The sequence below is a fragment of the Brachycentrus maculatus genome, unplaced genomic scaffold, assembly GCF_059751285.1.
Source record: "Brachycentrus maculatus isolate JH-2025_06_01 unplaced genomic scaffold, ASM5975128v1 h1tg000253l, whole genome shotgun sequence".
Lineage (NCBI taxonomy): Eukaryota > Metazoa > Arthropoda > Insecta > Trichoptera > Brachycentridae > Brachycentrus > Brachycentrus maculatus.
Genome location: NW_028281004.1, coordinates 564,557 through 578,055, shown reverse-complemented (window position 1 = coordinate 578,055; position 13,499 = coordinate 564,557). Strand labels below are relative to the sequence as shown.

Sequence of the window (13,499 nt, the reverse complement as noted above, 5' to 3'; positions counted from 1 at the left end):
AGTTTAACGGCCGCGAGCAGCCGCGAGGTTGTTTGTGTTTGACGTCGCCATCTTGCGTTTCTGTCAAATTTGCACTTTTTGATTGGAGACTTTTTAAATTAACAGGAAGTCGCGAATTTAACAGAAATCTGCGGCCGTCCGTGCTGATCGGTAATATTTGAAAATAAAATGGCTCAAAACATAGATCCCCACTACTCGATGGCAACCAACCCCTCCAAACAGAACGAAGACACCGTTAAATTGAAAGACAACCACGCAGTGAGCAAACGGTAAAGGGTTACCCTTATCTTGTTGATTGGATGGCCACGTTATTCGTGCATCGTAATCGATCGGTTAAACCACTGTATCTGTTTGGGTTTCAGGCTGCAAAAGGAACTGATGGAGCTTATGCGGGCTGCTGATAAAGGGATCTCCGCGTTTCCCGAGAGCGATAACCTTTTCAAGTGGGTAGGAACCATCAGCGGGGCAGCGGAGACGGTATACGCGGGCCAACGCTACAAGCTATCCCTCGAATTTCCCAACTCCTATCCTTACTCAGCGCCTGTGGTCAAATTTCTGACGCCGTGTTTCCATCCCAACGTCGACATGAACGTGGGGGCGATTTGCCTAGACATTTTGAAAGACAAGTGGTCGGCGCTGTACGACGTGCGGACGATCCTACTCTCCATCCAGAGCCTTCTGGCCGAACCCAACGTAGACAGCCCTCTGAACGCGCTCGCCTCGGAGTTATGGCCGAACCAGACAGAATACCGGCGGTACTTGCAAGATTACTACGCCAAAAATAAGGACTCTTTACATAAATGAACTTAGTAAGTAAAGAATTAAATAATTTAATGAGAATATGAGAGACTCTTTACGTAAATGAACTTATTCTATTCCGCAATTTCTTTATATATCTTTTTGAAGTGACCATATTTGACTTTTTATTATTATTTTGTTTTGTGGCTAAATGCTACGGCCCCTTAGTGCTCTTCTCACACGGTCTACGAATAATAACGGATGTGCAGAATTGCCAAAACTACATAATCTTATACTAACCGTGACTTGTTTTTTTTTTACACATCCAAAAAAAGTTAATAAACATGTCATTGTTACAATTTATCCATGTTTTGGTAATTAATTAAATACAGATTTAAAAAAAAATTGTACTGGGCTTTTGTACTTTTTTTGTATGTGTTACTTGATAACACATCAAAGTTCAAGTAGCCCCGTTTTACGGTGCCATTACCACTGTACCGCAGGCCGGGCAACCGACATTAATCTCAGTATGAGACGCGCATTGGCGTCAAACGCAAACCGACTTCTCGAACGTTGCCATATCGGTAGAAAGCACAGAGCACTTCATTATTTACGCAAATCCGTGTGCAAAACTCCCACAAGTCAGAGTTATGATATGTATTTTAGACGAATTTTACTACGATTAGCTATTTCTCGGCGACACCAAAGTTTTTAAGACTCGGGCATTATATTGATGATAAAGTAAGTTTAAATTTATCCTTATGATCGCTGTATTTGCCTCGTATTTTTGATAGCGTAATTAATATTTTAAAACTGGCCCCGCTCGTTGATTATTTGGCTATGACATCGTTTGATTAGCAATACGGTCAAAAAACCTTATAAAATTGGCCTTGTTCTTTTTAACCTTTCCTTTACGGTGCTAAAATAACTTCCGCGTGCACCGGTGATATGTATTTTGTACACCATATGCAGGTATGGTTTAAAAATTTGAATATTCCTAGATGTTGCTTTTATGGACCATAGTTGAACTTGAAATATAACAATTTTGTAACGTTAGCTCTGGTAAGTATCTGAAAATGAGAAAAAAATCGAAAAACATCGCAAGTAGCTCGGCTGTTCAAACTCAAAACACAGTAAGGGACATTTTTTTGTAGTACGTTTTTTTTGCATTTTTGGACTAAGTAGATTCTACATATTCCAAAAATGCAAAAAAAAAAACATACTGCAAAAAAAATGTCCCTTACTGTGTTTTGAGTTTGGACAGCCGAGTTGCAATAGCTAGACCTGCGCATATACACAAAGCACGCCACACACACACACACTGAGAAACATTTGTGATTTTATCCCTGTTTTTTTTTTTCATAAATTTATTTCCGTCGCTGCAAATGAATAACTTTATATTATAATACTTTCATCTAATACATAATTATATTACAGACGAATACAAACATTTTGAGCCTGTATCTATTGTATTTTATATTGATATTCTCATTTTAAAAGTGGAGTTGTAGTAAATACATATCACCGAGAGGGAAGGTTAATTAAGTAAAAGGTTAATTAAGTAAAAGGTTAAGATTCGCTATGTAAGGGTGTTTGTCCACTACACAGAATGTTACCGTCCGGCACGTCAGTTATTTTTTCGGATCGGTGCTCTTGATCGGTGCGTGAACACGTTGCACATAAATTCGATCACGCTAAACTGTCGTAGTCGCTTTCATTTTACAAAACCGGACTGCCGGACGGTCAAATTCCGGGTAGTGGACAATCGCCCTAAGGGGTATAAATACCAATTAATACTAATGTTAAAGCAAAAGTGCCACTAAGCAACAAATAATATTAATGATTGGTAATTGATGTGAAATTTACGCTTTGTACGGAAATAAGAATATGAATGTAAAAACGTTTATCGAATCAGTCAATAATTGACTAAAACTTTTTCAGTATCCAAGAAGTGGTTTTAAACAAATGTTTTTGGTGTTGTTACATTTTTCAATGACCTTTTTATGCACCGTCATTTACCCATAAAGACACAAGTAAAAATTTCATACAGTGCCAGGGTTTTCACAATTTATTATGCAATTATCTCAAGAAATGAAACATGCAGATTGAATCATTAGGATTTAAATTTAAAATGTATAGATATTACCACAAAGTGACTGCCAAATCAATTAATGGGATGATTTAAATACAGCCTGCAGAAGAAAAATGTGCGGGTTAAAAGTTTTGAATTACAATGATTGGAAAATGTTATCTTTTGACTTTTCTCTCCTTTTTCCTGTGATCTTCAAATTTGAAATACTACAGTGAACTAGCTCGGCTGTCCAAACTCAAAACACAGTAAGGGACATTTTTTTTGTAGTACGTATTTTTTTCATTTTTGGACTAAGTAGATTGTGCTTAATTCAAAAATGCAAAAAAACTTACTACAAAAAATGTTCCTTACTGTATTTTAAGTTTGGACAGCCGAGCTATTGTGATGAATTTTGTTACAGTATAATAATACAATAACAAAATTTACTTCAGAAATAGAAAATACCGAATAATTTGTGGCAAAAATTGTAAACGCCAGTATGTCCAATGATATTGAAAAATGGGTCGCTGTAAAGTGTATGTTTTGTTTTGATAAATATATGGTTGTCATACAGGAAAAAGTGACCAAGTGCATTGTTTTACAAAAATGTGAAAAAAATGAGCTTAATATTGCCCTGAACAAAATCCCGGAGAATTTTAAACTTGGAAGTATAATATATTGACTTGGTAAAAATGACTAACTGCATTGGTGTTTATTTTTTTGCCAAGCAAAAGTGACTTGAATGGCCCTCCTGAACATTTTACGTTTTGGTAGTTGGTCACTTTCTCCTGTACGACTACGATATTATGCATGTATTCAACAAAACAAAATCTTTTGATGAATACATGCAAACCATATCGTTTTGAAAAGGGTCGATATGTATTTCTGACTCAAGTAATGGGGCGATATATTTCCATAGCATTCTGACGTAAATCTCCTTTTATATGCCCAAAAACTATTCTAACAAATGACCCATTTTATAAGAATTAGATTTCTTGGAACATAACACACTTTCAGCTTTGTCTTCTTACCCGTATCCACACCCGATGGTGCATAGGGCACTGCATCACATTGACGCAGTGTTATCACGATCATTGCTCACACAAGGGCAAGGAAAGTGATAAATTCTGTGCTTCAGGTCCATACCAGGTCTGGGGTAATATTAAATAAATATTGAAGTAAAAAATCACTAATATTTATTTGAACCCCTCTCCTGGGAATCGAATCTCGGACTTCCAGTACGGTAGCTAAACGCGCTAACCATTACACTGCAGAGAAGAAGTCTCAGCTTTGTAAACCAACTAGAAAAAAAAAATCTTGGGAAAATTTTTTACACCATTCTTAGATTTTTAATACACAATGACAAAGGGCATATTCCCGCCTTAGTGTAATCTGTGTGGGGCCAGCTTCAGAATCATCTTACAATTTTATTAGAAATCTTTGTAAACCGACATATACAGTACACTTCCGATTTTCCGGGGTCGCATTAACTGGGAAGCGAATTATCCGGAACACTCGAGTCATTGAAGAAATATGTTATAAATAAAAACAATAGTACTTATAATGTAGAAACACGCGTTGAGGGCCAAACACACTTGTTTTCCAAAAAAAAAAACTAACTAACCATCACGCCGCTTCGCCGCAGGGGTAGGCAGAGAGAATAGAGCGCCACACCACTCTGTCCTTGCAAACATTCTTCGCCTCTTCCACGTTCATGCATCTCCTCATACATACCCGCCGATTGTTACGACTTCCAACCTGACCGCTTTCAAGTATTTGGCATACCTGATCGTGCCATGTTTTTCTCGGTCTTCCTCTGCTTCTTTTCCCACTAACATTCGCCTCATAAATTTGTTTTACCGTTCTTTCCTCACTCATTCGTTCCACATGTCCAAACCACCTCAACACACCTTTCTTAATTTTATCGATAATGCTTATCTCAGCTTTGCATTCCTTCCTTATTTCACTATTCGCACATCTATCATACATCGTTTTGTCGCACATTATTCTGAGAGATCGCATTTCGACTGCATTCAGTCTACTTTCATCCTTCTTTTGACACTTGTTTTCCGCAGTGATAGAATACAGTATCTCACTTATCTCATGTTTTTCTTCTTCTTCATGTTCTTGCTCAATGCTGAGCGTCGTGGTCTTCTGGAATGTCAGGCACTTGGTGCACAAGTCCTCTCCATTCTTTCCGGTCCTGGGCCAACTTGATGGCAGCGTTTAGCGAGGATCCGGTTAATTCCTTTATTTGGTCTGTCCATCTTGTTGGAGACCGTCCTCTTGCCCGCTTGCCTTCAACTGTACCTGTTACTACCAGTTTTTCAAGACTCTTCTCGTTCTTTCTGGCGATATGCCCAAAGTAGGACAGAATCCTTTTCCTGCAAGTCGTGGAGAGTCTTTCTGTCACTGACAGTTCGCGGAGAATGGAGACGTTTGTGCGTCTTGCAGTCCAAGGAATGCGCAGCATCCTCCTCCAGCACCACATTTCAAACACATCCAGCATATGTCTTTCCTTTTTCCTCAGTGTCCATGTTTCCACTCCATACAGCGCAATGGAGAATACAAGAGATTTCACTAGACGGGTTTTCGTTCTCCTCAGTATGGACCGATTTTTCCATATCTTCGCCAGACTAGACATTGCTGATTTTGCCATTCCAATTCTTCTCCGGATTTCTGCTTCACAGCCTCCGTCTTTAGAAATGAGTGCACCTAAATAGATAAAGTCGTCGACTTCTTCATAATCCCTTAAAGAATTGTTCATTATCAGGGTGCCGAATCGGTCGATGACAAGAACCTTTGTTTTACTTTTGTTTATTTGAAGTCCTAAATGCTGGCTTTCTATTTCGACTCTATGGAGGAGTTCAGCCATTTCGTCCTCATTGTTGGCTATTAGCGTTGTGTCGTCTGCAAACCTTATATTGGAGATCTTTTTGCCCCCTACTGATACGCCACCTTCCCACCCGTCTAGTACTTTCCTCATTATATATTCTCCATATATATTAAAGAGATCAGGAGACAGTATACACCCTTGTCTCACGCCTTTTTGTACTTGAAATGACTCTGAGAGGAAATTATCAACTCTTACCGATGCCAAATTTTGTACGTATAAGTTGTGAATAAGAACTATCAACTGTCTCGGTACACCCATTGCTTCCAAAACCTTCCACAGGCAATTCCAATTCACGCAGTCAAAAGCCTTTGTATAATCAATAAAGCAAAGTACGACCGGAACCTTGAACTCCCGACTTTTCTCGATTATTTGTCTTATGTTCAAGATTTGCTCACGTGTACCCTTGCCTTTGACGAATCCAGCTTGCTCAATTGAAATTTGCCAGTCGAGGTAGTGTTTTAGCCTTGCTTTTAATATGTGTAGCAATATTTTGCTGGCGTGAGAGATGAGTGAGACAGTTCGATAGTTTTCACACTTTAGCGTAGAACCCTTCTTGTGTATTGGAATAAATACAGATTCCACCCAGTCCGTTGGCCATATTCCTGATTCCCATACCGAATTACATATATCGTGCATCCTCTTAATGCCGTCATCGGTCATATTCTTTAGGAACTCAGCTTGGATTCCGTCCTTTCCAGGCGATTTGTAGGATTTGAGTTTTTTAATGGCATTCTCTACTTCCTGGAGGATTATATGGGGTTCATCTGGATTTAAATCATTGAATTCTGCCTGGGGTTGCATACTATCATCTTTGTTCTCATGTTTTTATGGCCTAAAAATTTGTAAAATACCTTGATCACCTTTTTTATTATTTCTTCATTCAAACCCTTATCCGCACCCCAACGGTGCATAGGGCACTGCATCATATGAACGCAGTGTTATCTTGATTGTTAACACACGAAGGAAAGGCGATCAGCCCTCCGCTTCAGGTACCAGTCCAGGGTAATATTGAATAAATATTAGAGTGAAAAAATCACTTATATTTATTAGATCCCCCTCTGGGAATCGAGCCCGGGACCTCCAGAACAGTGGCCGAGCGCGCTGACCATTACACTACGGAGGCGATTATTTCTTAGTCTTCATAATATTTTTATTATCATTTAAAAAAAATATTATTGTTTAATATGATCACAAAAGTTTTTTTTTATAATTTCAATTAATTTTCTAAATATTTCTACTTCTTCTTATTATAGGCCTTACGGCCTGTTTTTAAGAGGGATTAGCCTCCTGCGACGTCGATTCCCAGCTATCGGCCCATCTCTTTGGTGGTCTGCCCGGGAGTCGTCTACCATGGGGTTGGCCGTACAATGCGATGTGGGGGAGTCTGGATGGTTCCATTCTCCTCACATGCGCATACCATTGTCTTCTTCGTTGCCTTCCCCACCTAACGACATCTTCGATCTCGCATATTTCCCTGATCTTGGCATTTCTCAGTCTATCTCGAAGACTCTTGCCTGTTATGCTTCTCAGAGTCTTCATTTACTTACAATCTAAGTATTTCTACTTACAATCTTAAAATTGAAAACGCAGTTCTCTCCAATAAAGAGACTGAGCTCTTGTGATACAAATTCACTGATGCAGATCTTCTAAATGATCGGATCTTACCCATCTCTAATTTAAACAATACTTTGAGGTATCATGCTTTGAAAAACATAATTTTGTGCAAAATATCCATTTTTAGGTTAGTTGGCTCTAGTCCTTTCAAAACGTGCATCTTACTAAGCAATAGGTATATATAACCGCATATAGCGCAGTTTTAAATTTGTCTTTCTTTTAATTTTATTATGTGGCCGGATTAACGGGGAAATCCGAAAATATGGGATTTATTTCACCATCCATCCTGGAAAATCGGAGTGTACTGTGTTTATCTTTCCAACACGACCTACGAGCCGGAATCCCGGAGCGATTGAACGATATTCATCCCTTCCGGGAGAACATAACAAGAAATAGGCTTAGAACATTCTACTATTAGCAAAGAATTGTTATAATTATGTTATAATGTCTCTCATCCAGACTTATAGGCTAGAACAATGAGATGTAAGAAGAGAATGCCATTTTCCGTTTGAATGTTCAATTTTTTTTTTCTGTTTCGAAGAATTTATAGATTGATTTTCCCGACCCAGATAATGTACAATAGTTTTATAGAATATGTCAATTTTTTCTGTTGCAATATATTTTTATTTATTATAAAGAATTTAAAAGTATCCCTTGTGTTTTATTTTTCTCCATGTTGCATTGTATATACTTGAATTGTGTTTTTTAACTACATATAAGTTTTTATCTGAGGTAAGCTTCAAATTAATGAGTTTTGATCTGCAGTAAGCTTCAAATTAATATGGGCTTTAATCTGCTTTAGAAGGCTAAAGCTAGAAGGCGCGTTTTTATTTTAGCACCGTAAGGGAAAGGTCCCTTACGGTGCTAAAATAAAAACGCGCATTCCGGTGTTGGGTAGTCACTACACAATAAAAAATTAGCGATTTTAAATCGGAAAAATACGGACATTCATAGATATATAATAATAATAAAACCCTTATCCACACCCCAATGGTGCATAGGGCACTGCGTCATATAAACGCAGTGTTATCTTGATCATTTACACATGAAGGAAAGGTGATCAGCCCTCCGCTTCAGGTACCAGTCCAGGGTAATATTGAACAAATATGACAGTGAAAAAATCACTTATATTTATTTTACCCCCCTTGGGAATCGAACCCGAGACCTCCAGAACGGTAGCCGAGCGTGCTGACCATTACACTACGGAGGCGGACATAGATAATACCCTTAATTCATAGATAATACCCTTAATTAATTATAAATGAAGTCAAAAATTGAAATAATTTAGATTTATTTGCTGAAAACAAAAAACCATCTTGCAATGCTCACAGAACAATCATAGGTCCACTGAGAACATTGATATTTTAGCTACTTACACTTGCAGAGTGCAAGTATGCATGAGTGAGATGCGAATATAGTGTCGCGCTTCCCGCACACTCTTTGCGCAAAATTGTTTCCGATATTCACAAAATACCTATGATGTACCCGATAAATTCTGATTATTATTAATATTATTTTTTAAATCAATGCGTAAATATGTTATGGAGAAATACCTCAAATCTTAGCCTTGTATTTAGTATATTTATAGATATTATGGTTATTAGAAGCAATGTGTACTAGGTACACAACACCAGGAAGGGAGGGTTGACGTAACACATTGTTGTCCGGCGGTTTTTCTATCAGCTCTGACCCTAATTAGTATACTTATTAGGGTTCTATACTATTCACAAGTAACTGCAAACATAATTCCCATCTGTACAGTGTTTTCTGGCGACTCACGCTCTATCAAAAGTAAGCAAACGGTACGCTTATAAATAATATAATATTTCATATTATTTTTTAACATCTTATCAAAGATGAAGAAGAATATGGAAGTCTGGGCATTTACGGGGGTGACGACCATCATAGGCTGATTTAAGTGATCACTTTACACACGTGTAACATTCACCAATTCTACCCATTATTGACAACCACACTACTCAAATTCTTAAAAGTTCTGTATATATGAACCAATTTAGAAACCTTGTTCTTGAATCACTAGAGACATCATTTGGTGAGATGTAAAGAAGCTTTTTATTAAGCAGAAACTCTTATATTAGTATGTGAGGTCCGAATCCTGGATTAAAATCACACACATGAGAAACGCCAGAAAATACCATTTTCATTTTTATTATTTAAGCTTATAATTTGACCAGACAATTTATTTACAACATTTTGAGTGTGTCCAAATACTTGTTCACAAAATCTGGATTATAAACTAGATTATATATTCTTCTTCATCTTTGATGAGATGTCAAAAAATAATATGAAAATAACTCCTGTAGTTGGAGATAATCCAGATTTTGTGAACAAGTATTTGGACACACTCAAAATGTTGCAAATAATATTTCATCATTCACACTCCAATATGATGAAATATAAATAAAGAAATAGGTGAAGAATTGAAAAACACAAAGATATATAATTTTGTATATCTAGGAATGTTTGTTACAAAATACAATATATACATGTCACATTTTTAATTAATCATAATAAAAGATATACACAAGCATTATAAATAATAAACAACAAAAATTACATCACTCATTTCCTTGAATTTAGTAACAAAGCAATATTTTAAAAATACTATAAAGGTTTTTGACTAGATCATGAAGAAATATATATAATAAAATAAATGAATTTCACAATATAATGCAATCATTTTCATTCAATAAATGAATAGAGGTGCTGACTTGCAAAACCGACTCAACAAAAATGAATCATATATCGCTTACTCCTTTCAACAACGTCATATATAAAAAATTGACAATTTTCAGTTGTTCGTGTTTTTGGAATGCCCAGAAAATGTACTTTATCCCAGCAAAAGCGGCATATTTTTAACTTAATATTTACCCGCTACAGGGCAGATAGTGTTGTTTTTGCATTTTGAAGAAAAGGTATTGTTTTATAATTTTTTTAAATATACTAAATATTTTTCAAATGGAGAAAAAACATTCAGGTTTTACCTAAAAATATCAGTTGCACAGTAAAAAGTTCAATAAGTGGCTTGAAATTTATTTTTAATACATTTTATATTCAACTTTAAAAACGATCTCCTGAAAAATCAAGTTTTTTGATATATGACGTTAAAAGGAGTGAGCAATATATGAAAGAGTCTTAGTACTAAAACAGTGTACACATTGTTGTCGGGCAGTTTTTTAAAAAAACATGAAAAACCTAATTATACTCTGCCAGTCTGCCGCCCGACCCTCAGTATACTGATCACAAGCAACCGCAAACCCAATCCCCATCTTTACAATATTTTTCGGCATTTCTCGCGCTCTACCAAGAGTAAGCAAATAGAACGCTTATAAGCGTCTCCCGCACTCTACCAACAGTATGTAAAAGACGCTTTTAAGCGTTTCCCGCAAACAATGCGTTAACATAGAACCGCCAAGCACCCATTACCGTTCAAGTCATTATAAAAGTATAATTTATATTTGAAGCACTAACTTTGTGATTTTCCATTTTATAATTAAAATGTAACTTTGTTTTTAAGTCACTATAAATCACAGTGATTTTAAAACAAAGTTACATTTTAATTACATTATAAAAGTGTTTTGCATATAGAGTACTGAAGCCTTTTATATTTTAATTATTGTATTAAAAGTAAACACAATATTGAGACGGTAGTTACTTTTCAGTTATAAGCATTTTGTTACACCATATCCCGGCAGTTCTATTAACACATTGACTGCCACAGAAATTTTCAGAATTCCGGTCTAAAAAGCCAATTCATTTAATCATATTGATTATTAAAAACTCTAATTATAGTACATAATTACATTTAATATATTTATATTATCCACTGACACTTCGTGATGGAATTGCATTTTTAATATATTATTAGATTAAAACCAATATTTTTAGCTTTTCCACTTTATTTTTATTTGACCAGCGACCGGGTTTCGTCATTACCGACATCATCAGACTGGTGGGAGGCTATACAAATTGTTATGTGATATATATAAAACAAGGCAGGAGTTGATAACCATGATTTGATATAATTTTATTGATTATTGAAATTAATTTATCAATAAAATTATATCAAATCATGGTTATCAACTCCTGCCTTGTTTTATATATAACATAACAATTTGTATAGCCTCCCACCAGTCTAATGATGTCGGTAACGACGAAACCCGGTCGCTGGTCAAATAAAAATAAAGTGGAAAAGCTAAAAATATTGGTTTTAATCTAATAATATATTATAATTACATTTTCTGTTCATTTATTAATAAATTTTTTGTCAATGTGAGCCAGTGTTGATTTTTTGTTCTCTTCCCAGAGGCCATCTATCCATATTAGCACTGATAAACTAGGAATTAGATTGTAGCTGCAGGAATATGGCAAGTAAACACAGTAGAAGGTAACTCCTAGTCGGCGTCCTAGCGAAGAACGCAATCCTAGAGTTATCTCGTAGTTGGCAGTCAACGTGTTAAATACAGTTGTTAATTGCCAACGAAAAAGACATTGGCTTCATCAGAAAGCGATAAAACTTAATTATAATTAAAGTACTAAGTAAAGTAAGTTTATTTTTGATGATAATATCTTCTGTACATTAGATTCATTTTATGATATAATAGTATAAATGCTACAAAACAAACAAGAATTATTAAATATAATAGGTATTATGTACGTACAGTAAATCCTCTACATACAAACAAGGCACATCCCAAGGGCTTACTCGCAAATCCAGATAGTTCCAGCTCTTAAATTTATCAAGATAAAAAATCTTGGGGTTTAACCCAGGGGTTTCCAATCTTTTTCAGCCCACGGCGCACTTACAAGTTTAGTATTTTGTCACGGCGCCCCACTTTAGTAAGCTATTTGGAATAGATATAGTGACTATATATATAAATAAATATATATATATATATATATATATATATATATATATATATATATATATATAAATATTATAGTCGAAAGAAATAGGTACCTACAATAATAGTAGTTGGGTAGAAAGACGCAAGCACTCAAAATAGAAATTGTTGCTTTATAGGTTCCCGAGAATATTTGTGGTTTCGGATAATGATAGAGGATCGACTCACGGCGCCCCTCTTTACTTTCTACGGCGCACCAGGGCCTCGCGGCGCACAATTTGGGAACCCCTGGTTTAACCACTTAACAGCTGAATTTTGGTGAAAAAACTGCTCGGGTTAGTCATTAAAAACAAATACGTAAATATATTTGACACGGGCAAATCAATACCATCAAGTTGGAATACGATTTGCCCGAGCAGCACTCGGGTTCATCAATGCAATACAAACTCTTAAACTGGGAACTGGTTAAAAAACTACTGACCCTTAGTGCTCTGTGCACCACTACGTATGGATGAAGATCAGAATAAGAGCAAATTCGCTTACCAAACACTGAAATGATTTAGAAATATTCCCACAATCATGGGTCCAGAAAACCAATCTTACTTTGCACCCGAGATTTAAAATAAAAACATTCTATATTTAATTTATATTGGAAGCACTAACTTTGTGATTTTCCATTTTATAATTAAAATGTAACTGTTTTAAAATCACTATAAATATTTCATTTTAACTTAATTATAATGTCTGCCAGTTTCAAAGCTACCGCTTAAAGCTAACTGATTAATCAGTCTTGATAAAGAAGCGGTTAGCTTCGAAACTGGTAGACATTATAATTAAGTTATAATAAAATATTTATAGTGATTTTAAAACAAAGTTACATTATAATTATAAAAACATTCTATATTGACTGCTTTGATTCTCATCCCAGAGTTATATTTGCGAGGATCTCAAGCCAGGTAAGGCTCCAAAAGTGCTACCAGTGGATACATTCACATGCAACGGCCAGGCAATGATCCAATTTGATTTATTTTGACAGTGAACATTACTGCGGCGGCCGCCTTTTTCAGTTGCTGAAACACAAAATCTCCGCTGGAAATGTTCCAGATACGTGGAACCCTACATGTTCACAATATAGTGGATATCAAGATTAACAAACCAGTGTTATATTTGCGAGAATTTCACACACCGGAGTAGTATTTTGGCTTGTTCCCGTCCATTTAGAGCTCCGACGCTGTCACCAAAATTAAACTGGTCCAATATGGATTCATGCCAACAATTAGTAAATTCATTAATAATAATTAATGAATTTACTAAT

The 13,499-nt window shown here is 35.9% G+C and overlaps 1 protein-coding gene across 1 annotated transcript; it reads left to right on the top strand.

Moving 5' to 3' along the window:
- Positions 1-30: 30 nt before the first annotated feature.
- On the top strand, positions 31-1,185 carry vih (ubiquitin conjugating enzyme vih). The gene is made up of 2 exons (XM_088265632.1): positions 31-269; positions 363-1,185. The coding sequence occupies exons 1-2, from the start codon at positions 169-171 to the stop codon at positions 802-804; spliced, it is 543 nt and encodes a 180-aa protein (XP_088121758.1). The 5' UTR covers positions 31-168; the 3' UTR covers positions 805-1,185.
- The last annotated feature ends 12,314 nt before the right edge of the window (positions 1,186-13,499 follow it).

What these genes read in the sequence shown, in the direction of transcription:
- vih (XM_088265632.1), top strand. Translation starts at nt 169, where the DNA reads ATGGCTCAAAACATAGATCCCCACTACTCGATGGCAACCAACCCCTCC. An exon ending in AACCACGCAGTGAGCAAACG is followed by an intron (nt 270 to 362) that starts GTAAAGGGTTAC and finishes TTTGGGTTTCAG; the next exon opens with GCTGCAAAAGGAACTGATGG.